General features: G+C 41.2%; 1 protein-coding gene across 4 annotated transcripts in view; it reads left to right on the top strand.

The window, feature by feature from the left end:
- Positions 1–26,334, top strand: part of ELAVL4 (ELAV like RNA binding protein 4) — an 84,645-nt gene that overhangs the window by 23,435 nt on the left and 34,876 nt on the right. For all 4 annotated transcript variants that reach the window (XM_067008107.1, XM_059064253.2, XM_059064245.2 and 1 more), the window contains exon 2: positions 11,427–11,667. In XM_067008107.1, coding sequence (XP_066864208.1) covers positions 11,427–11,667 — 241 coding nt within the window. The remainder of the gene's footprint in view (positions 1–11,426; positions 11,668–26,334) is intronic.

Here is a 26,334-nt window from a genome sequence, read left to right as displayed (position 1 = left end):
TCAGTGTATACATGTCAATCCCAATCGCCCAATTCATCACACCACCACCACCACCCCTCCACTTTCCCCCACTTGGTGTCCATACGTTTGTTCTCTACATCTGTGTCTCTATTTCTGCTCTGCAAACCGGTTCATCTGTACCATTTTTCTAGGTTCCACATCTATGCGTTAATATATGATATTTGTTTTTCTCTTTCTGACTTACTTTACTCTGTATGACAGTCTCTAGAGAGATGGAATCATTTTTAATACTGTGGCTCCGAACTGGTTTGAAGGATTTGACGTTTTCTTTATTTTTTAAAAATAGCTTCCTTTCAGATTATAAAAGTGCTATATTTTCATCGTAAAAAAAAAAAAAACAGGGCTTCCCTGGTGGCGCAGTGGTTGAGAGTCCGCCTGCCGATGCAGGGGACACAGGTTCGTGCCCCGGTCCGGGAAGATCCCACATGCCGCCGAGCGGCTGGGCCCGTGAGCCATGGCCGCTGAGCCTGCGCGTCCGGAGCCTGTGCTCCACAACCGGAGAGGCCACAATGGTGAGAGGCCCGTGTACCGCAAAAAAAAAAAAAAAAAAAAAAAAAAAAAAAAAATCTTGGAAGACAGAGATGGAGACAAATATAACAATCACCTATAATCCTACTATTTATTATTAACATTTTAATTTTTCCCTCCTACTCTGTGCATGTTTATATAATTGACAGTCAATTTTTTATTTCACCTTTTTTCTACATTGATTACAAACATTTTCTCATGTTATATAAACCATTATAAACATAATTATAACAGTTGTAGAATACCGTGTCATAAAATAGATGATAACTTACTTAGTCACCCCCTCTGTTGGGCCCTCAGGTTGTTTCTATTTTTTTCACACTTCTGGGTACACTTTTCTTAATATACCTTGTTGCGCATACTTTTGGTCTAGAGAATTCTGGATTCTTTTCTGAGCTTCAGAATGGATCATCGGTCCAAGAATATGAACATGAAGTTCAGAAAGGTTGTGCCAATTTGTATTTCCACCAATAATGATGAGAGAGAGACTATTTCACTTCCCTTTAAAGCTTGACACTTGCAAACTTTGAATTTCTATCTATGTTCTCTGTAAACATTTTGTCCACAAATAATTCACATCCACACTTCTCCCAGCCCAGGTCTGCTTTCTTACCAATGCTGGTTTCCTAGAGTCCAATTTTACTTGCACCCACTTGCTTTCCCAGAGAGTGTCCCTTTTTCTAATGTTTCTTTCTTATACAAAAACAAAAAACAAAAACAGAAAACAAAGTCAGTGAAGGAGGAAATTATAAATAAAATTTCAAGTGTGATACAGGAATTTTCAAATTTAAAACCACCCTATCAGATTGATGTTCAAGATCTTTTCACTAGTGAACATACAGATATAATGTGAGGCTGTGTGAATCGTCCATGGGTCTAATTTATACATCGGCCGCTTATACATGCATTGAGGTGCTGAGATAATTTTTGTTTGTCTCAGTAACTTGGGCTTCAGAATGTCCCCAGATAATCTCTCTCCTTCGAATTAGAAGGGCTATTGGCATTATACAATTCCTCTTAACAAAGAGAAGGTTGCTCTGTGCAGATTTTTCTAGATACTAACTCCCTCTACTCCCCTCTGCTCTCCTCCTCGTCTCTACTCCAGCTGTGTTAAGAAAACAAGGTTAATTTTCAAAATAAAAAATATTTTAAGTAGATATCTGAAGAATTCAATCTGAGTGTGCACAAAACTTAAATTCAGAGAAGGGGCCCAATGCTTTAAATCATGATATAGATACAGAAAAACATGTGGCTTTTTACAGCTGAATCTTGGTGAGTTTGCTGAGCCACTAGCCAGGCATTTTATAAATATACAGTACTTATGTTTACATGAATTGTGCCACTGGCTACTGTTTATGCATTTAATCAGAAGATAAGTCCAATTTAGTCTGTGGACAGTTTTACAAGTGACTCATTAACGTTCTTTGTATGGAAGATGAAGATAACATATATTCCATCACAACTGGTTCCCATCCCAACAGGAACCCATAGCTTCATATTAGGCATTTGGGTTATTTTGTCTACATTAAACATTCAGAGTTTGGGGGCTTAGGGAGTAGAATGGGAAAGGAATTGTTTTCCAGTTGATTTTTTTATTAGAGCTGATATTTTTGCAGGAAGCCTGAGCGCTTGCCCACGAAGTTGCATTTATATTAAAATGAAAACATTTGTCTTTTTCAAATATGCCTTTAATGAAGAAATCCTATTGAAAGTTTGGGATTGTATTTACTTATTGGCCATTTCGGAAAAGAAGACTGAATGGGGGCGTGTGGGTGGGTGTCGTTTGAAGGTTTCCCTGTCTTTATAATGAACTGGATGATCAAGCCATCCCTCAGCTCTGGAGAGTTTTCTGTAAAAGTCTGTTAAAAACCAAATACTCAGGGGTTGTACCAGGACTGCCCCAGATGGGCACACCAGGAAATCATTTTAGGCCCAAACTGAAGCCCTAAAGAAACACTGTAAGATATAAAGGAGGCCAGTATTTATTTAGGAGAAGAAATGTATGTGATGTGTCTGGGGAAGAAGATTAAAAACTTGGATTTCTGTGAATTTGAGAATAATGCCTAAAAGACATTAAATTTTGATTATGCTTTTCATTTAAATGCTGGCCCTGCTATTTTAAGTATTAATGCCTCTTATTCTCTCCAGCGGCGGATGATTTTTTTTAAAAAAGCCCTGACTGTCAGCACTGAGAATACTTTTGCCATGCCTGGTGTTCATCTCCATTGAAGAAGATGCTGTTTCAAAGGAGTAATGCCTCAAGCTTACCTCATTGTTACAGATAGTCACTTGTTTAGGACATAAGCATTTAGACCAGAAGCAGGATTGTCAGTTCAGTATCAGAATGGCGTATGACTAGTCTATGTGTAATTTCATTTACGTGCTTTTGGTGAGGGGGTGGGGCATTGTTAGACAAAATCTGAAGGGAATTTCTTAAAAGAAAAGGGTGTAGGACTTCCCTGGTGGCGCAGTGGTTGAGAGTCCTCCTGCCGATGCAGGGGACACAGGTTCGTGCCCCGGCCCGGGAGGATCCCACATGCCGCGGAGCGGCTGGGCCCGTGAGCCATGGCCGCTGAACCTGCGCGTCCGGAGCCTGTGCTCCGCAACGGGAGAGGCCACAACAGTGAGAGGCCCGCATACCGCAAAAAAACCGGAAAAAAAAAGAAAGGGGTGTATATGATTGATTTTAATTATTTCTTTACCTCCCCTCCTTTCCTATCCTCTCATCTTGAACCCTCTAAGGGCAGGGATCAAATTATTTTTGTTTCCCCAATTCCTCAAACAATGCCTTGGTCTATAATAGCATTCAATAAACTTGTCTTGAATTGAAAACACTTGTTTTAAAGATATGCTGAGAATTTATTACCACATAACTTCCTAGAGTAAATAGGTCTTTCAGGTTATTTGTGCATCTGCCCAAAGGCATTATTAAACTGTCAGCATGTTTTCCTCAGTTGGAATTAAATTTTTTTTCCAGAGTTTTCTAGTTCCCGTCTAGCTGAATCTATAGAAACTTGGTACAAATGGTTTTGGGGGACTTGAGTGCAGTGTTCAGCCAGATTCCCCTGGTCCAGGGGTCTTTGTGAGTCATCACCTATAATTTGGTTGGGGGTGGGTGTATATTCCCAAGTTCCCTTTTCCTAGAGTGATCAGATCATAGATCTCAGCCCCTCCTCGTGGGCCCCATTAATAACTATCTCCTTCCCAGTTGAATCATAACCAGGAAAATGTTACGTTAAAAAAAAAAATCTGAAGGGACTTGAGCAAATTAAAACCTCTTGAAAGGAGGCGACAGCATGGAGTTTATGAGCTGATGGACAAAACTTTGAAGAAATATCAAATGGGGGGGGGCGTGTAAGGACATTTTTAGTATCTTTCAAGGAGCAAGAAGAGAAGTGAGGAATTATTCCTAAAAATAATATCTGTCTTCAGGAACACAGAGCCTGCTGTGTAATTTTCTAACTTTGGGGATTTGTTTTTCAGGCTTTTGAAAAGTGGGTGAGATGCAGTAGTCTGGGCTGCTCTACCAGAGTCTAACATAGTGCATGTCAGAGTTTTATAAGGGTCAAGTGGGAAATGCCTACAAAGAGAATTAGGACTTTTATTTTTGTTCTCATGAATAATTTAAGTCTATTTCTTTAATGGTTCGATTCAGTGACTGCCCTTGGTAAACATTATTTTTCATGCTCTTGGGAGCACTTGTTCTATTACATAAGGCTTAGCCTTTATACATAAATTTTCAAAAGTCTTTCCAGCATGGTAAAAGGAAACACCTTTAAATACTCATTAAAATATTTAATAAAATACATATGTGGATCGCAGATGTACACACCTGAAGCAAGTTTGCAATTAGTACATTCCTTTAGCATCTTTCTAGTTTCTGGGAATGCTGACATTTAGAGGGTGCTGAAAGTAGAAGGGAGAGTATTTGAAAAAGAAACATCATATTCCTGTGACCTTCTTAGGTTCTTTTCTCTTGATCCTTTTGACTGATGATGGGGTATCGAGGTCACCGCCCCACCCTCCAAGAAAATCAGAAGTTGAGGACAGCTGAGAGTGGTGTGATGGGAGTACAGGGGCCCTGCACTGGGCTCTCAGATGATGAAAGTCAGTAGTGAGTTCTACATCGACACAGGTTCCTCTAATATAAAGTTGCAACCTTTTTTTTTTTTTTGTGATACGCGGGCCTCTCACCGTCGCGGCCTCTCCCGTTGCGGAGCACAGGCTCCGGACGCGCAGGCTCCGGACGCGCAGGCTCAGCGGCCATGGCCCACGGGCCCAGCCGCTCCGCGGCACGCGGGATCCTCCCAGACCGGGGCACGAACCCGTGTCCCTTGCATCGGCAGGCGGACTCTCAACCACTACGCCACCAGGGAAGCCCTAAAGTTGTAACCTTTTATTTGCCTCGTGAAGTAAATACTGAAAGTGTAAACTAGATTAAGGTACGTAAATGCAAGACCATACAATGTATTGTCAGAGTGCCCTTTCTGTGGAAAATACTGGAGCAAAGCCATGGTGGTGTGGCTGACAGGATTGGTGTGAGGGCTGTGGTAGGACCCCTGCTGTGCCTCCCTGGGGTCTGGAGTAGTGATCTACTCAGCTGTAAGGATCAGGACCAGCCCTATAACTCTTACCTGACTCCCCCCAAGTCTGAGCACATGAAAGCCTTGTGAAGAGTGGGGGATGGAGGGAGCTGTAAGAGATTCATGAGCCGATGGAAAAAATATTAAAGGAGGCCTTAAGTACTTTCTAGAATTTTAGAATGGGTCTCGCCTAATGTACTTAAAGGACTTTCTGGCCACAGGATGTGCTTGCTCTCTCCTCTGACGTGTGGACCCTTCAGCAATAAATATTTGTTTTAATGAATGAATGAATTCTGAGGGCAAGAAATTACGTGAAAACAGTGATTGGGGAAGGAAGGCAAGTTTTTGCCCTTTGATTATATTGCTACTCTTAGAATCAATTGGGAGATTTCAGTCTGAGACAAAGGATTGGCTTTAGTGTACCTAAACTGTTATGTGCATATATATTTTGCTGAGGAGAAAGAGCAAAGGCATTCACCAACTTCTCTACAGGGTGCATGTCAGCCAAAGCTTCAGCCCTCCTGCTTGAATGAATGCCTCTTAGAATCTGCATTTCATTCATTCAGTAGTTCTTTATGCAGAACCTACCAATTCTCGGGCTCTGTCCTACATGCAGGAGATACTATTATAAACAAAACAGATGTGGTCTCTGTACCATGGAGCTCAGAGGTCAGGTCGCCATTCTTTGTGAACTGTTTAAAGTACTCAGAAGAGTAAGGAGGTAGACATGTCTCCACACCTGTATTCAAGTGCATTTCTGTGATATGGCCACCTTCACACCCTCCCCGAAAAAAAAGTAGAAGTAAACTCTCATCTAAGGGGCCATGTCTGCATTGTCAAAAGAATACTCAAGTGAAGTAGCCTGTAGGCCTAGGCTTAAGTCCTAGCTCTGTCTCTAACTAGCACTGTTGCATGTGCAAGTCACTTCCCCTTTCTGGTCCTCAGTTTCCTCATTAAAGTTACAGGGTTGGGTTTGGTGGTCCCTAATGTTCTCTGATATCTGTCATGCATCCACACTGTGAACTCAGTGAGGGCCAGCTCCTTGTCTTTGTTGTCTGTTTATCCCCAGGACCTAGCACAGTTCCTGGCACTCCAGGGCTCCATCTCCGTTCATCTAACGTTCCCAGATCTAGCCATTGTGGAAATGAACCCTTTTTTAATGCATATAACCGGGCATGTCCAGGAAGTAGTGTAACAGATACCTTGGGTGGACAATAACAAAAGATGTGACTGAACAGTTAATTTAAGACCATTGGGAAGGACCCAGAATTGTGGTGACAGAGATGCCATGAAGGGCAGAGAGGGTTGGCTCTTATTTTCAAGAGTATCCTGAGAAAGAAAGAAGCCTGGCCCAGCCTCTGCTTCTTACCCCCACTGCCTCCGCAGAGATAAACGACCCTGAGTGATGATCTAGCAGCTGCATGCCTGAGGCCTTCCCTCTCCCTTTTGTTGTATATTTTGCAGAGGAAAAAAAAGAGGGGGAGTGGGAGGGGTGAGGTTAATGCCTTGAGTGTGAGTAATTAGTCATTCAAACCATCAACATTGACAATGACAGGATTTGAGTGCCTACATTATTGTGCACTGCTCTAATAGTTTACCCCTGAAATTTTCTGCCTGTATAATGTTTCTTAAAATATATCACGGGAACATAAAAGATTTAATGCAGTGCTTTGTACAACCATTAGAGTCTGAAGTCAACTGAACCTCCTCAATGCTCTATCCTGGATGCTGACTGTAATTCTGTTCTTAATTGCCATTCAGAGGAGGGAAGGAAGGCAAGTCAGGGGTTTGGAACCTGGTCAGCTACGAAGTTGGCTGTGAAACCCACACAGAATCCTTCATTAAAGTCCATATGCACACTTGAGTAACTGATATATTTATTTGCAATGACAGTTGTGCTGTTAGAATATCAAAGGCCTTAGAGTAGGGAAGCAAGCTTTCTGATTTTGCTGAGCCAGCCTCTGAATTTATTGAAGGATATGCTTCCCACTAATACACATGTTTACCTCTGGTCTGTTTCCCAAGTAGAGATTATAAGTGTCCTCTCTTTAAGATCTATCATGTAAACTTAAAGTGCCACAGTTTCATATTCTTGCATTCAGTATATTTACACTTGGTAACTTTCTTATTTTCCAAGTAATGTTTTAAAATGCTCTTGGTTCACTTGTGTATCAGATTTGATTCTGACATTTTACATTTCTGATTCTTTTTTTAAGCCTGTCTTTCATCCTGGGATGCATCATTAAGACCAGCAAGGGGTCTTATTACATGATGTATATTAACACATTTGCAAATGTTTCTCAGCTTTGAAGCTGTACGTTTTTATTGAGAAAACTCTGTGTGTGTGCATATTTGTATTTTCCTCAGTTTCTTCTGAGTCCACAAAAGGATAACTATGTAGTGTGTGTGCAGAGCAAAGAGAGCTCCATCTCCATGAGACGAGAAATGACTTGACCTAATTTATAGGTTTGTTTGTTTAAAGTACCTCAGTACCGAACATTGTATCTCATGGTTCCCTTTCAGGGGTTTGGGCCCAGTTTGGGTTGTCCGATGTACAGATGGGGCTCAGCTCCAGGAGTCAACATAAATTAGGAAATCCACATAGGATGTAAGGAGATCCAGAAAGCTGATTGGGGAACTGAAATTTCTTTGCTGCAGACTTGATACTTCCTAGGCCTTTCTGGAGCAGGGAGACCCATGAGATGTTCACAGGGACAAATGCTGGCTTTCACCACGTGTGTCTGTGAGTCGAGCATCCAGTGAACAAACACCAAACACGGCTGTCAGGTAACCTTCAGTAGTCTCGGTCCCACAGAATCTCAGCCTGCTTAGGTATGACTTACATTCTTCTTACGCCATCATTAACACCCACAAAGCTGCCTCGCTGCAGAATATTTTCTAGGTGTTTGTGCAAGAGCCGAGCCATAAGAAGGGTAACCTAAGAAAGTGGAGCAGCGAAGGTGTTCCTTAGATTGTGGGACTGGATTTTTGCCACTAAATCAAAATGTAGTAGTTGGGCAGCTCTGTGGTTCTGCCACCCGAGCCTCCTGAATTGGATAAATTCTGTTTTTTAAGTTCCTTATTGAGTTGGCAGTGCTCCTTGTGTTTGTTGCCTGGACACCTGACTCAGTGAAGCAGTGAGACGACACAGCAAACGGAGGCACTGCACAGACCCAGGAGGCCGACGGCTTGGCAGAGCAGAAACCTGCCTCACAGCCAGGAATTTCAGTGATGCTCCGTAACAACATCTCCATTAGCATGACCCCTCCCCTGGGCACATCGCCCTCATTCTTTCCTGGGCCCTTGCCTCAAGGGCAGAGCAGCTGAATAGGATTTACTGGGTGTACTTTCTATCGGTGCTGAGGAGAGCTTGATTTAGGATTCCTCTCAGGAACCCTTTGCTTTCTCCTTGCTGTTTGGACCAGCCTAACGCAATCCCACAGTTGACCTGAAGCCAAGAAAGTTGTAATGATTTAAGTGGAGCCCCTTATGTTACCTACAGGATGGCAAAGAATCTTAGAAGCTTCCCACCTTCCTCAATCTGCCTTATTTCCATGACTCCTCTTGAGACTTCATTTATTTTTCTTTTGGTTTCATATCCCATTTGTGATTATCAGAAGAAGGAAGGATTACAGTAACACTCACCTATATAGGGCATGATGAGGAATAATACTTATGATGCTTCTAGCCACTTTATGTTCTAGGCAACTTAGATATATAAATAACCTTGCACAGTAGGCTTTATTCCAGTTTACAAAGAGGAAACTGAGGCTTAAGAGTATTGAAGTAACCTGCCTGAGATCACAGAGCTAATAAGTAATAGAACTAGAATTTTAAGTCAGCTGTTCCCTTGGCTAAAAACTCATTCCCTTTTTACTACCACTATGGTTCAGATGAGTAAATAAGCAAAAAACAGAACAAAACAAAAGCAAAAAATGGTCTCTGAAGGTTGATGAGGATAAGTAGCAACTAGAACTTTCATACGCTGCTGGTGGGAGTGTCAGTTGGTACATCTACTTGGAAAAACTATTGACAGTATGTACTAAAGCAGAATATACCCTATGACCCAAAAAATAGACTTCCAGGAATACTCCCAACAGAAATGTGTGTGTGTGTGTGTGTACACCAAAAGACATGTATGTATATAATGCTCATAGCAGCATTATCTACAATAGTTAAAAACTAGAAACCACCCAAATGTTCATCAAAGTAGAAGAGATAAATAAAACATGATATTTTCATACAATGGAATTCTCTACAGCAAGTGGAGAAGAACAGCCTACCACTACATCTCACAGCATGGATGACACCCAGACATAATATGTGAAAAGACATAAAAGAGTATGTATGGTGTGATTCCATGTATGTAAAATTCAAAAACAGATAAAACAAATCTATGGATTAGAAGTCAAGAATAGTGGTTACCTTTGGGGGTGGTATGAGTAACAGGGGTGGGGACACAAGAAAGGCTTCTGGAATGCTGGTCATGTTCTGTATTATGATCTGAAAGGTGGTTACTTAGGTGTGAGTTGTGTTTACTTTGTAAACATTCCTTGAGTTGTACCCTTAAGATTTGTACATCTTGCTACATGTATATTATATAAACATGCTTATCTCCCCCAAATTCTCTGAGCAGCCAAATGGTAGTAATGGAAGCTACTAGTAATCAGGTATCTGCTAAGCTTTGGTTTCCTTGTCTATAGAATGTAGAGGATATTAGAATATGGCTCACTGCTTTCTTGTGGGGAGTCAGTGAGAGAAGTCACATCAGGTGATTGGCAGAATGACTTCGATAAATATCAATGATTGTGGTTATGTTCCCACCACTATTCAGGCACTTTACATACATCCTGTCACCAGTTCCTTCTTACCATCTTGCAAGGCAGGTGGCATTGTTCTCCTCTTTCAAATGAGGAAAACTAAGGCTCCCAGAATTTAAATCCCTTACCCAAGGTCACACAACTAGGGAATGGCAGAGCATGATTCCATCTTCAAGGAGTTGATGGTCAATTTCACGGAAGACAGAAGCCACACCATGAAGGGTGAATAAGGGATGGCGCTAGGATAGAATGGAAAAGTGGGACTGATGAGCTGCATTTGGGGCCAGGAAAACTGGGTGCAGGCCCAGACTCTGCCCCACTTTCCTGTGATGACAGAGAAGTCGCTGGATGTCTCTGGAGTTCATCTCAAACATGAGAGTTTTGAACTGAATTTTATTCCCTGAAGTGCCTTCTGGCTCTGTAGTTTTGTGATTCTCCATGTTTGTCATTCTATACAAGGCATCTTTAGGACCTGGCTCCGTGAGCTTAAACCCATTTTTCATGTGAAACCTTATTCTATCAATATCTTCTTGGGACCTTCCTGAATGTCCCTATCCTTTAAGCAGGTTTCATTGCTCCTCTGTTACAGACCCATTGTCCTACTGTAGCCATTTGCCTTCTGTGTTCTCTCTGGACTGTAAGCCCCTTGTGGGTAGAGACTGAGACTTATCTCTTTTATTTCCGTGCATGCTGCCTCAAACAGTTCACATATTCGTGGAAATATTTGTCTTATTAACTGTTTAGATACAGTGAAAGTCCTTTTTAAGTAATGTGTGAGAGGACAGCCTGGGTCTGTGCTAGACTTAAAGTGGAGACGTAGAGAGAACTTTTCCTTCATGTTTTTAATTTTATTTGAGGTCCAGGAGAAATAGTAACAGAGGCACTGGGGAGAAAAATTATTAGATAACTTTGTAGCTCCCCAGCATGCCTTTATGAAATGTGAAGTTTGATCAGTATTAAGTATCAGTGAAAATCTAAACCCTTCCCATATGGAACAACCCCACTTAATTTGATGTCATTTTACTTTATGAGACAGTTAATAAACAGGTACTGTATTTGAACTTGTGAGCATAGCCCCTCTATATTTAGCTTGTTCAGCTTTAATGGAACTATAATTTTAATCATGATTATTACTTTACATTTTAATTATAATTTGGTGTGGCTTAAGTATACATTTCTGAGAGTGATTGTGTAATGAAAACAGGAATTAGCTTTTCATTAACAAAATAATGGGAGAGTTCCCACTGCATTCTAGTCTGTGCTCAAAATCTACAGGCTGGCCTAAAAATAGCAAGGGGAGTTTAACATTTTGGTTAAAAACATGTTTCTAAATTGGCTTTGTGCACCACCCCATCTCTTTTGCTCCATCCTGCTTTATCTTGTTCTCTTTCTTTACACAAAATAAAATAAAATCTTGAAAGAGACTTTGTGTCTTTGAGATATCAAAAGGCTTACTATTTTTATTTTTATTTAGATAATTAGCACCATGGAGCCTCAGGTGTCAAATGGCCCGACATCCAATACAAGCAATGGACCCTCCAGCAACAATAGAAACTGTCCTTCTCCCATGCAGACAGGGGCAGCCACAGATGACAGCAAAACCAACCTCATAGTCAACTATTTACCCCAGAATATGACCCAAGAGGAATTCAGGAGTCTCTTTGGGAGCATTGGTGAAATAGAATCCTGCAAACTCGTGAGAGACAAAATTACAGGTATGCTCTTCTTCGATATTCTAGGCTTGGGATTCACAGCTGCGTTGTTCCATTAGATGTGCAGATCTTAGCAGAAATGCATATGTGTGGTGATGCCTTTTGAGTGTCTGCAGCGTGTATCCTGCTTTCAAGGTCAGCGTGGGTACACAGTCATAAACTCATATGCGTATGTATACTACGTGAAACCATATTGCAAATTGGTAGGACTGGGAAGCAGATAAACATTTTGGAGCTTCCTCAGCTTTAGTTTATGTGAAATAATCCTTTGGCTATGTCCTCTTTTATTCTTAATCAGCCACCCCTACCCTTTGTTCTTTAGTTCTCAGTTCTGCCCTCTGCCCTCCCTATACTAGTTTTTATCTATTTATCCCTTTCCTCTCAAACATTCGGTTTGCGTGTGTCCAGTGTTCTTCCGTGTATCTGAGACTCTCTTTTAAAGGGGGCCATTGTGGTCACAACTGCCCATTGTCCCTGGGAGAAATAGGCCCCAAGGATGGCAGATCATTCTGGAATAAAACTACCCTGTAGTAGGAGGGGGATGCTTGATGAAGGTATTTTATCTTATTTATTTGTTTGTTGTGAAGATACTCTCTGAGAAGTCAGAGACTTTTTACTTGAAAGTGAAACAGTACCCTATACTTCAATCCTTGAAGGTTTTAGGTTCTGATTTTTTTCTAACTGACAGCCATTTATTGAGGACTTAATGTTTGCCAGATACTGACGCTATTAGCCTTTGGGGATGGGGATGAGGGTCGTTTTCTTGTAATCCTTCTGGAAGTGGGAATGTTTTCTTAGAAAAGTGCTGGACTACATAGTGACCGCAGTGAAGCTACTGCTCTCTGATGCGCCCGTCCTAAAATCATTCACACTCAGCTTTGAGTATTTGTCATTTTTGGGTGTTGACTTTTGTTTCCCTCTCTCTGGACAGTTTAATTGAAGAGCAGCTGGCCTATATAAGAAAAAGGAAACTCTAAAATATAGAGATACATTATCTTGATTTTTAAATCAGAGAATCCAGTGTGTTTATGTGCATGTAGCTATATATATTCTCCAATTCTTCTAATTCACTTGTTAATTTGTCCCCCATTTATATTAAGTATTTTGCAAAAATCATAAAAGTAAAATAACTGTCAAAAATGTAAGTCACATAACCCTCTAAACATAATTTCCTCTTCTGTAAAATTGGAAAAGAATACTTATCTCAAAGGGCTTATTGTGAGGATTAAATGAGAGACTGGATATATACTGCCTAGCACAATACCTACTGCATAGCAGTCTCTCAGTAATGGGGGAGGGTGTTATTATTACAGGTACAGTTAGTATGTTTCAAGGAGAATGGCTAGAACAGAGAAATTTTATCAAGGTCTCCAAATGGGCCAGAGCTTTGGTGTTCTTATCCCAGAGCCCTGGATCATCCATCCTTTGACAGAACTGCCTATGCTTTCAGAAAGCCAATGTTTAGATTCCTGAAGAATCTTTATATAATAGGATGATAATTCAAACCAAATTAAAACCAGTTAACCATATGATTCTTCCTCCCACTCCTGTATAGAAAATATATTTTTGGTGTAGCCTTACCTTCTAAATAGGGACTCTGCCAGCTATATTAGTGAATATTATTAATCACCTTTTCAAAAGAGTTCCTTTAGAACTATAGTAAGATTTTTGAGAAGTACTGATTCGTGGTGTTGTTCCTTGTTTTCTAAAGACACATGTTTAAACAAGCAGATTCCTTTACTGAAAGAATGCTAATTTGGTAGTTCACTGAGTGTATTTGAATAAGAGTGACAGCTTCGAAGACAGCCTTTAATTTGGTATACAAAACCAAAATTGTCAACTTTGGTTTGTTTAGCACCCTCTCCAGCACAAGCAGAGACATACAGTAGCATCTGAGCTTAAAGAAGAAGCTTACGGGTTGAAAGCAGAAATACAATGCAGGCATAAATTTGTAATTATGCATTTTTTTAAATTCACAGGAGAAAAAAAATTTTATTTGCAGAGAACTTATGGGAATGAGGCAGGGAAATATAGAGAGACCAGAGATATTTGCCCTCATTTGGTAGCGGTGTTTAATAAAAGTAGAACTTGTGGTTGTAAAGAGTGCTTATTAAATTCTTCATTTACACTACCTAATTAATTCTAGCATTTTAAATTAACAGTGAAACTGGTCCCTGCTGTACCATTCCATAGATGCATCATATTTCCTCCATCCACCCGTTGTTCAGGTTTAATTGGCTATGCTAAAAGTCAGAGAAAGAGGGAGAGATGGGGCTGTAGGGAGGTGGGGAAGGAGTGGGGATCGCTCTGATGGAAGGCGCTCTGAGGCCTACATTTGGGGTTAAGTGATAACGCAGGCTGGGAGAGGTGAGGTTTCACACCAGCCAAGTTAAAAGGCTGCTGCTAGTGGTTCAGAAGTCAGGGTAAATGACATCATAGGTATTTTTGTTGCCCTAATTTTTAACATCCCCAGTCCCCCTTTTCCTCCAACACCTCCTACAGATCTCAATGCATCTTGATCCTGTGAAGTTTACAAGGAGTTCTAAATATCCAGTGGGAGGATTTGGGGGGTGGGAAGTGGCAAAGAGATAAGAATTCAAGATTAAGATTTTCTAGCCTAAACCACTCCCTAAGAGAATGTAATAGATTCCCTTAGAAGGTTCTGGCTTCTAAAATTGAGAGAGAAAGAGAGGGGGTGAGGTGGGGGTGGGGAAAGAGAAAGAAGGAAGGAAAGAAGAAAGGGAGGGAGGGAGGGAGGAAGGAAGGAAGGAAGGAAGGAAAGAAGGAAGGGAGGGAAAGAGAAACTGTCAATGGTGTTGCCAGTAGGCTGGCTTCACTCCTGGCTATGGGTTGTCAACAAATTCTCCGTTTGAATTTGGGCATGGACTTAAGTGTTGTGTACTGAAGACATACTTGTTATTATTTATCAAGTACTTACTCTATGCCAGGTACTTGCTAGGCACTGAAAAAACCTTATTTCACTTAACATTAAAAACAGCCTCCATTTTCTTAGATGAAAACACGGAAGCTTAGTGAGGTTAAGTAACTTCCCCAGACGGCACAGCTATTAGCAGGTGGTAGAACGGGGATTCACCCCCAATTTCCAAAAGCGTGATCTTATGTGGAAGCGTGTGCAGGGTGCCCCTGCCTGTGGTACCTGAAGATCCCTGCTAACCCTCACCCCATAACCCAATGAAACACTGGGTTCCTCTGAGTAGCAGTTGCTGGCCGCATTCTGCACCTAATGCACCAAATGCACCACGGCTTACAACAATACTCCTGTGTATAACGGGAGGCAAAGATAACAGTATTTATCATCCTCTGGGGATATAACTCCATCTTCAGGGAACACCCAAATTTACTGAAAGTGCCAGGTTTAAGATTCCCTCACAGGGCTTCCCTGGTGGCGCAGTGGTTGAGAATCCGCCTGCCGATGCAGGGGACACGGGTTCGTGCCCCGGTCTGGGAAGATCCCACATGCCGCGGAGCGGCTGGGCCCATGAGCCATGGCCGCTGAGCCTGAGCGTCCGGAGCCTGTGCTCCACAACGGGAGAGGCCACAACAGTGAGGCCCACATACCACAAAAAAAAAAAAAAAAAAAAAAGATTCCCTCACAGTGCTTTTGGACATCTCTGTTAATATCTTCTCAGAGATACTAGATTTTCTTTTTCAAATTGGGAAAGGCTGCTTATCAGGATAATCTAGGTACCAGGGAGAGAAAACATGTGTCCCAAGTCGCTTTTGTGTGCAGCTATGAACACAGGGAGGCTCTGGAAGCTATGTCCTTTATTTTTCTCTTTCATCCACCTGCAGCTTCTGCTGCTAGAGAGGAAGGAAAGTGGCATGTGGCCCACAAGGATTTATGCAACTGAGGAACTCAGGCAAAGAACATCAAACCCCTGGTAAAAATTCTATTATTCCCATGGACTGCAGATAATTGAATTAGTTTCTTTAAAAAAAAATTTTTTTTATTTTGTTGCCTTTTTGCTTTTCAAGCTTTGAGATTGCATTTCTGAATACAGGTTCCTAGATGATCAGTATTTTAGGGGAGGAAACATATGGCTGAACCAGAATAGAGTTAGGTGGCTCAGGGTATGTCTTAAAGCCAGAACAGCTGGAATGCTAAATTGCAATTTTATAATTGTCCCTCTTGTTATCACTTCTCTCCAAAAGGAATAGAGAAAGCATGAGGGAAACTAACAAAGAAAAATCGGCAGAAATAAATCAGTGTACAACAACAAATAGTTTTGATCTGCCGGTCTAGATTGTGTGATTATTTGCATTATAGAGATAAAAAAAAGAATTATACTTTTACTTCATGTCACTCTCCATGTGCCCATACAATGCAGTTTTTAAGAGCAGTTTTCTATCTATTACAGGCAAGTGAGAGCTCTGAAGCGGGGGTTTTGAGGACAGGGTGATCCAAACTGCACACTATCGATTATAAAACTGAATATATGGAGTGACCGCTATATGGAATAGATTATGTGGGCTGTGGATGGCTAAGAAAGGGTGAAGTCTGTGTTAGCTGGAGCTATTGGCCAGAGTGGGGCGGCAGTGGTTGAAAGATGGGGTTAGGATTTAGGGAGAGGGAAGAAAAGCAAAGGAATGGAGCTAAAATTCCAGTCTAAGAACAAAAGCCTTTTTTATTCCTCTGTGCATTGGACAAAGGAAGTAGAGCTGGGACGTGCCTCTTTGGAAGCAGTAGTCTTATATTGAAGCAGCATTGCCAAGTGAAGCTAAGCATACAAAAACATCAAGATTATTAGAGTTGTACCCCAACGGACAAAGACAACATTTCCTAAACCCCACCTCTAATCCATCTCTTCATTTCTTCCTTTATAACACATCTTTGGCTTAATTAATATTATCATTTAGTGGAAAGAGCAGAGTAAGGCAAAAAAGATGCTTCGCTACTGGAGACATCAGGGTGAATTCTTTGCCACAGGCTTTGTATGTGGAATCACATCTCTAATTAAAGGAACCATCTCAGTTTTGATTCAGTGACATTGGGTAACTTCTCTTCTTTCTCGGATTTGTGAAAGTGCTAATATTCCTGTATGTCCCTCTCAGGAGGTAAGATGTGGAGTGTGGACTACAGCAGTGGGGGGGCTGGGCAGGGGGCTGTGGCTGTTAGAGCATCAAGGCCAAGAGGCATTACATGGAATACAGTCTCTTGGGTTAAAGAGGGAGAGGAGAGTGAGGGTTGTGGGCTACCTCATGTTACCTCATATACTTACAAGGAACGACTAATAGGGACACTATGAGAACTTAATTGTTTTGCTTCTAAGATAACTTTATAAACAATAAAAGGCACTGAAAAAAATCCTAAAATATGAAAGTGCTTTGAATTCACTCCTGAAATGTGAATTCAGCCCTAGGGTAAGTTTTATTAGTATAATTTCTGACAGCACCCAGCAAAGATGAATAAAAATAATAGCAGCAGCTTTTGTATGTTTTTGTGTGCCTTCTGTGTGTTCTGGGCACTATATTAAAAGCTTTAAATATAGTTGCTCATTTAAATAGTAAATTGGGACTTCTTGGAGATTCATAATCATAGCCAGTGTTTATTGAGTACTTACTATGTGCTAAGCATTGTGCTGAGATCAATAAATGGAGTTTCGTGTAATCCACAAGACAGTCATTTTATAGTCAAAGAAACTTGGACTTAGGAGCAATTGAGTCATTTGCCCAAGGTGACTTAGCTCCCAAGTAGGGGAGCTGGGACTTGAACTCTTGGATGTCTGACTAATTGTGAGTTATCCCATTATAGTTTATCTCTGGCAGTTTCCCTGAAAATACTAAACTGACGTCTCCCCTTTACAAACCAATTCAGCTTATATTGCCTAGGGAATGAAAACTTTTAGTACAGGGAAAATATAATTAGAATTCAAAATCTTTTGTTTTGGAAAATAGCATGCTATGCATTGAATTAAATAAATGCCAGTGTTTTTCTTTTTTTTTCCTTTTTTTAAACATCTTTATTGGAGTATAATTGCTTTATAATGGTGTGTTAGTTTCTGCTGTATAACAAAGTGAATCAGCAATATGTATACATATATCCCCATATCTCCTCCCTCTTGCGTCTCCCTCCCACCCTCCCTATCCCACCTCTCTAGGTGGTCACAAAGCACCCAGCTGATCTCCCTGTGCTATGAAGCTGCTTCCCACTAGCTATCTATTTTACATTTGTGAGTGTATATATGTCCATGCCATTCTCTCACTAATGCCAATGTTTTTAAATTAAGCAGGTTGCTGCTTACCTGTACAAGGAAGCATAGACTTGGAGTGGTTTTTACCTTCAGATTTTCTCTTCACAGAATACCCCTCACTGTGTTCTCCTTTTCTTTATCTTGCAAGCACCGTATTGAAATGGATGCTGCCTTAAGTTTAAGCATACTTAAAACCCGGCCTCAATTATGCATATCCAAGAAAATCCCAAGATATCGATTAGCTAAATGAACTTTTCTACATGCATATCAGAGGGATATTCGTTAACGATGGGTAGAGTAGAGGAAATAGTAGCATTTATCAGCATATTTTGCTGCTGATTTTGAAAATGTACTTGGTACAGTACAATGTGCCTCTTGAATTCAGAGGAAAATCAGGCAGATTTGCATCTGTTATTTTATTTATCACCTCCCTGCAGTCATTTTATACATATTCCACAAAGAAGAATAAAAGAATTTTGAGTTGTTGACTTGGGGAGGGGGTTGATTATTATTGGAGGTGAATGGAAAATTTTTAGGTATGGAGAAGATTTGGGAAACCAATGCAGTTACAGAACAGGTGAATAGGGGTCTGCATTATTAAGGGGAACTTAGAGAACGTCAGAATGTTAAGTGCAGACAGTAAGCCATATAATCGTTGTGCCTCTTACCCATCAAGGGCAATCAGAGACCTCCCATCCTTTCTAATTAGGACAGGTTGGCAATTGAGTGGAGCTGTGAGGTTTAGAGTTTGTGCAGGCACAATCTTTTTCTTTCGACACATTTCTTTCCCCAGGATGGCAATAGGCAGGATTACAGACCAGGTATGGTTTCCTTTTGCCCCCTGGCTATCTTTCCCTTCATCGCCCCTTCCAAATCAGAGGGTTCTGCCCTGCTTCTTAACTCAGATAACTCGTAGGAAAATATTCTCACATCCCAAGAGAGATGTCTCAGAGGATTTTTACCTAGGATGTGAATCAGGACTGGGTATTTTAAGGATTTTCTATTTCTGTACTGTAGATGACTGTTTGGTTCATAAGACCAATTCCTTGTTCACTAAACACCCTTCCTTCCCCCAACACATAAACACACCCGCCACATACACACTCACTCACTCCCCCCTTCTCTGTAAAATGACCTGGTTGATTGAGACTAGGAACTAAGCAGGAAGGTAATGTCAAACTGAAATTTCCACACATTATCTAAAAATGTAATTCGTCAGCTTCAGGGTAGGAGGAAAGTGCTTGCTGAAATGTGTTAATGGGAAATTCATTTTTTTCTTGTCTTCTGTGAGCTGTGGTAGTGGTGATTTCTTTTTTCACTCTGCCTCCACCCTGCCCCCATTCCACATTTCCCTTACTGCTCTTAACTGATGAACTCTGTTATCTGCCTTTCATTCCTTGTCAGAACTAAAGATCTTTTTTAAGTTGACTTTTTGTTTTTTCTACAGCCCCAAATTGAGCTTTGATGGGAGAAGATATTTCTAGTTTGGAAAGAAGATAAAATTCAGATGGAGGCCATATATTTATATAAGGCTTTTACATTTGTAAAACATGTTCAATCGGCCAGTTACATTTATTTAGTGTCTGCTCCCTCAGACCAAATAAATGTTATTTCCTTTCCTTCTCTTCTCTTAAATTCTGTGTCAGATTCTGTGAGGAAGCTAAAGAGGGTAAGACACAGTTTGTGCCCACATGTTGCTGCTAGCAGGACCAATGAGTGGGGGAGGCCAGGACAAATCACAGGACCCTACAGAAGCCTGCAGGTCTGGAAGGGGCTGGGAGCCTGCTTATGATGCATAAAGGTGGTGCCACCTTGCTGTTTTGTTGGGGGGGGGGGGTTGTTTTGTTTTTCACCAAAGCCCAAACTCACCTTTCCTGACCCTAGCTGTTAATTTCATTGGAAAGATAGCACAAAAGGATTCATAACAGAACAATGAAGTTGGAGGTTTGCCTGCTGTGTGTCAGCTACAGTGCTGGGCATGCCGTATATGTTATCTCATTGAAGCTTTGTACCAGTTATGCACGGTCAGTGGTATTGTCCCCATTTTACAGATAAGAAAGCCAAGGCTTAGAGTCAGTTAGCTGGAGAGTGCAAAGCCCATGGTATTTCTATTACCTTACCTGCCTCTGCTGAATGAAGATGAAGAAAATATCAGCTATGGGTGTTCAAAGGATAAAAAGATCACTGTGGGCTGGGGTTCTCAGAGCTAGTGTCAAATAGGAGCAAGCCTTGAACTTGGTAGAGGGTACATCGTAGTCTGTGTACATAGACCAGTACACAGCTGAGCCAAGTTTCAGAGATATCTTCAAGGGATAATGAATAGAATAGTCAGGACTGCTCTGTGGGGTAAAGTTAGTACCCCCTTTGTGTTTGTGAAATAAGTTCAGAGAGTTTAAGTGATTTATCCAAGGCCACAGCTAATAAGTTCTGGAGCTATGATTTGAACCCAAGTCTGTCAGACTCCAAAGTGTGTTCCTTCTACTTTGCTAATAAATAACCTGACCTAACACAGGAGGTGGACAACTTGCAGACTTCCCACGGTGTCTGTGATTTGAGAACCATTGTTTTTCTTGCTGAGGTCAGGGCCATGTTCTCTGAGTGACTCTCTTTCCACCTACTTCAATTTCTTGCTGATTTATAAGTTTGGTTTTCTCCTTGGCCCTTGTTTTGTAGTTGGATGTCTGGTGGAACGAGGACCATTTACACTAAGTGGATGCAGCTAATTAGGGTAATTACCCTAACTCCTATGGCTGCTGATAGAATTTCTCAACACAAACATCTTAAATCAGATTAAATCGTTTTATTGGTAGTATGAGCATAAAATATATACTTAATAATCCCTGATATTTGACTTTCATGTTCATTTTCAAAGATTTTTATATTCAGTACCTCCTCTGACCCTATTAAAGTAGCCAATATAGGCAATGTCTATACTTACTTTACAGATGAGGCCAGTGCACCCCAAAGAAGAAACATTTGGCTTCTTATTTTCCTTTCTTTTTCTTCCTCTCTTTTTTATTTTCTTGGCGTGTTTCCTATCCTGCCTCCTTATTTATTTATATGCCATTTGATCCAAAAAGGATTTGAATTGGCTTATGAGATGGAAAAGAGCTAAAATTAAAATAGCCATAGATTTTCTTAAAAAAACAAGGTAGAAGGGAAATGGGTGTAGAATGGTAAAAGGAGACCAGAGAGAAAATTTGTAAATTATACGTCACTAGGTGACTTGTCTGAGAAGTAACAGACCACCTGGCCCCCTAGTCTGTGTTTTCTTTATGTCAAAGAAATATGGATGGTGACAACCTCGATCCCCTTCTCAAATGGTAACCAGGAGCTCAGCCCTTCTCCCCTTCCCACCACACGCACTAGAGCCTCCGATCGTGGAGCCCATCGCCAGCTCTACTACAGGATAGGATATGAAGCCTGAAATCACAGGCATAGAGTTTTCCTTTTTGCAAATTAAATCCATGTTGGATTGATCGACTTGGTCTTTACGGCCAGAGCAGGCAGCCACACAGAGAAGCTGCCTGAGTGGAGTCCCTGTTTTCATTAACATAGGATGTAGACAGTGTGCCAAAGGAGGCGTCCTGAAGCGAGATTCTTTGCCTGCTGCCCTGGACTGAGGTATTGGTGGCTTCTGAGTCTCCGCAGTCTTCCCCCTCCCCCTCACTCCCAGGGTTGGGCACACAGGAACGTCAGTCCTCTGCTTCCATCTCCCTGGTGAGGGTGCCTACACTGAATCCTGGCAGCTTCCCCATTGTCCAGGACCCTGAGCTGGACGATAAAGAGGAAAAAATGAATGTCTCTCTCACTTCCTGGTCCTGAGCCTGGAAACTGCAACTAGTTCTCAGCTGCCTTTTCTCTTCCAGCCCCTCACCAGTCAGTGGAGCCTTCCCAATGAGACAGGCCACCCTTTAAGTACAAAAGAAATGAGCACTACCCGAGAGCTCTACACTCCCCAACACACACACACTTAATAGATGTAGGCATGGCCTTGCATAAGTCACTGTATTCCCTTGGACCTCCATTTGCTCAATATACAGTAAAAAGATGAATCCTTACCCTACCTTCTTTGGATAGTACTTGTGAGTTCAAACCAGGTGACAGATAAAGACACTTGTAAACTAAAACAACCTGTAAATGTGAGGGGCCCCTTCTATCCCATAACTCCTTCCCTCTTCTCTCTAAGTGTTCTACCACTGAGCCAACAAACAGACAAAAGGAGAGGAGTGGAGAAGAGTGGGAAAGTGGAGTTCTGTCCTGGTTCAGTCCTCAGTATGTAATTCCAAGGACCAAGTAGGAGAAGGCAGGAGGATGGAATGGGAACTCAGATGTATTAAGTACTGCTAGAAGCCAGTCACTTTATGTTTGTTATCTCGTTTAATCCTGACCTTGCTTGCCCCCAAGAGGTAATGGTGACCCCATTCTTCAGATGAGGAAACCAAGGCTCATGGAGTTTAAAATGACTGACCTGAAGTCACACAGTTGGCAGGTGGCCAAGCTGTCTGTGTACCTGTGTCTCTCTGACCACATGCTGCTGCCAATTGGGATAGGAGTCCTTCACAGAGAGGGTTCCCTGCATTCTGCTGTTTCATCCCAAGTTGTGAACGTGGCTGTGCAGGATGTATCCCAGTAAGCCTCAGAAACAGCTACAGTAATAATGCACTTTACTAACGCAGTTTTAGTGGTTCTGGAAGAATGTAAATTAAAGCCTTTAGTTCAATATTTGAAAATGTCAGGATGGTTTCTGAGATTGTTTTAAAAATCAGGCCACTTTTATGAGTGGCAACATGAAGAAATGGAAAGATCCACCACGTTCTTGTTCTAGCTCTAGCGCTGGGGCTTGCAGTGGATCAAGCCATTCGATGCCTCAGGCTGTTGTGCATAAAATGGGGATAACGCTGGCTCTTTCCACCTTACTGTGTGTTGTGACATCAGATGAGCTGCTAATGTGTCATTAAGTCGTTAAAGTGCTATACCAATTCAGGATATTACTGTGGTCACCTGGAAGATAGGATATTGTAAGCAGGGGATTTCTGAGGGTAAAGTAAATACTAAAACCCCTGTGATAAGCTAGCTTTGCTTTCTAGTCTGCCTTCCAAATGTTTTGTTCAGTTATCTGCGTACATCTCAACAAAAGCTGATTACCTCTCTCAGACATCAGTGTGTAACTGTTATTAATGCTCAAGCTGATCAAATTACAATGCCACAGATCCTACTTGCACTTTAATATTAGATTTTGGATTCCGGTCTATAATGAATGATTTTTCTCCATGCATTGGAAAAACTGGTTAGCAGAGTTCATAAGAAAGTTTAATTAGCAGGCTGTTTGTGAAAATAGCGGCTGTGAGTCATAGTTCAGAATGAACTAACATTTCTCAGGGTTGAATTTGTTCTTCTGTTCCTTGAGCAGCCACACAGGATCCTTGTGTTTGGGAAGCTGGTGTCTGCATGCTGCCCACTTGAACTGCATCGTGTAATAAACTAATGACAAAAACAGCAGATTTGAAAAGCCAGAGAGGAAGAGGAGGTGTAGGGTTTTTATATATTTGTGTATGTGTATCTGTGTCTTCCAGGGGAATATCGTGGACCTACTATAATCCAGGATTGTGTGAGGCAGGAGGGCTTAGTGATTAAGAGCTAGCTGCCTCTGTATGCATCCCAACCTCACCACTTACTAGCTGTGTAACAGGAAAATGTTTACTCTCTTTGTGCCTCGGTTTTCTCATTTGTAAGATAGGGATATTGATAGGATTATTGTGAGCATCAGTATATGTAAAACACTCAGAACAGCACCTGACGTATATAATTCTCACAGCAGTTCTGCAAGGTGTAGGTATTATTTGCTTTAGTTAACAGGTGAGGAAGCAGACTCAGAAAGGTTAAGTAATTTGTCCCAGGTCACACAGCTTCTAAGTGGCAGGGAAAAGTTGAACCCATGTTTGTTTGACTTCAAAATCTCTATTTTTACCTACAGTACTGCACTGCCTCCCAGGGTTGTATGCCTAGTTAGTTAAATATAGATCGTGTTCATGTGTATGCCTGTATGTACGTACCTATAAGTGTGTGTTCCTGCTTGGGGTCCACATAGCCACCTACAATTTTGTTTTGTTTTTCCTCTGGATCTTTGGTTCTCCTAGTGAAACACCTTGAGCTCACTGCATGCTGACTACTGAAACATAGCGAGCTAGAACCAGACTTGTACAATGTGTACTAACATGGGAATGTATACACAGATGTCTGAACCCTTCCCCACTGTGCATTTCTGTCCTGTGTCTAGATTATCCCAGAAGCAAGTCTGTGTGATGTCTTCTGAGAAACAGAATCATGGACTATCACAGTGAAAAGAGACCTTAGAGGTATTCTCTGGCTTGGTCTCCTTGTTTTCTGCTGGTGCCTCTGGTATCTTAGGAACTGTAGCTCAGAGTCGGGGTCCACACCCCCCCACCTTAGGGTAATTATATCTTGAGACAGTATTCAGTCCTCTTTGAAAGAGTAATGTTCCTTTGGGAATCCCATCTAAAAGTCTTTCCCAAAGGTACTTAATAGGTAATATGTTTTTTTAAAATAGGTTATGTGACCGCATGAGTTTGGGAAACTGAAGTAAACCAAGTTATAAAGGAGTTTCTTTTTATCACTACTTCTCTGAGTCTGTGCTAATGTGTGTTATAAATTTTTAAAAGAATGGTATATAATATGTAACATTACCCAAAGAAGCTTTTCTTCTCCAGCAGTTTGTGGACTGTACATTCTTAGCCAGGAGGGAGAAATGGAGCTCCATTAGGGATAAGTTTTCCGGGTAGAAGGGAAGAAGACAGTTAGAGCCAGTTACTACCTGATGACCTCCTTTCTTTTGTTAAGAAAGAGGTGGGGTCATCTACTGCATGTGGATGGGCAAGTGGAGGCCTTGGTGTCCCAGGAAAGTGTTACCGACTCCCAAAAGGGACAGAAGATGATGCCATATGGGTCCATCTCTCTAGCACCAGCAAAGTTCCATCACATACTGGGCATTTTTGTTGACAATTATTGAGTACTGGGTATGTTCTTGGAATTATTTAATTTATGGGTTCGTTTGGTCTCTTGACTGTCAGGGTGATGTTTCATTTTCCATCACCTGAAAGAGCTGAGCCATTAGAAGGTGTTTACATTTGGTGATTCTCACACAGATCTCAGGCACTCCTTCATTTTCACCTCTCCCAGGTATTTGACCCAGTGTAGTGAAGCTGGTCACACCTGCTTGGTGCAGCCATTCCCCCAGAAGCCCGTAGCTTTAAAAAATAATAATAATAACAAAAGAATATGGCTTCCCTCCTCCATTCTTACTCCACAGACCCATTTCTGTGTGAGTTCTTTTGTTCTTGGGTTTTGATTTCCTTATTTTGTCTTATTTCTTAACTGTAAGCTGAATGGTGAAGAAAAGGGAAAATACACCTTTGCTTCTTATTTCTTTTCTTTTTCATGCATCTGGGGAATTTCCTTCCTTTTCAACATTTGTTGGAGCCAAACTGAGCTTTCAGACCACAGTCATGAGCTTCCTGATGGTACTTCACTATCATTGTACTCCTTGATGGTAGGGTCGGGGAGTTCCACACAGCCGTTAGTGGTTTAAGTCCAAGGCCAGAGAACCCATGCCCTTAGTTCAGAAAAGACACTGGCAAAGGTTTTCAGACAAAATTCTTCTGCATCTCATATTTGACATCCTGACTTAGCTTTGCACAGACCAGTTATTTATCTCATCTCCTTCGCTGAGAGCCATGAATTTTCTTTTACTTCAAATAAAGGCAATTTTAATAGATTTATATTCAGTTACTATTTTTGAAACATCTCCCTTGTGCCAAGCTCTCTCACATAACTTATCTTAATTAATTTAAATCCCAATATGATATCAGGAGCCTCCACCTGCCCTTTATAAGAATAGTGTCAGATGGGAGTTTTGGAAGTAATTTTCTTTGTGCCTAAATACAGCAATTCCTTTCACCCACAGACATTTCACCCCTAGACAATCTCATTTTGCCCAAAGGCTGATTACAGTGTATATAATTAGTATTAACCTGATAACTTTTTCTGCCTCTTCTTCCTTTGTTGCTAAACCCTTCTCTGAGATCAGCTGCCGTTCTGGAATCACCTGTTGGTTCACATCTGTTCTAGGGGGAAGGTCTTGTCTGTCAGACATGGAAAACTCTGTTGCATGTGAGAGTAAGTCAACCAAGAGTTAAGAATTCTAGTTCATTTCTCTGGCTAGCTGGGAGTTTGCCAGATTCCTCCTCTTTTTGTTTTGACCCTTGTTAAAAAATATTTAAATATGTGACTATTCTTTCCTGTGTGTAAGAGTATTCTGAACATAATTTAATTTAATGTTGCTTCTATTAAGTATCTCTTATTGCCCCAGGACATCAGTCTGAACATTTCTTTTTGTGTGATAAATGCTGAAGGTAAGCTAGTTGTCACTGAGGCTTCT

Source organism: Kogia breviceps, chromosome 1 (assembly GCF_026419965.1).
Source record: "Kogia breviceps isolate mKogBre1 chromosome 1, mKogBre1 haplotype 1, whole genome shotgun sequence".
Classification (NCBI taxonomy): Eukaryota; Metazoa; Chordata; class Mammalia; order Artiodactyla; family Physeteridae; genus Kogia; species Kogia breviceps.
This window is presented reverse-complemented; position numbering and strand designations above follow the sequence as displayed.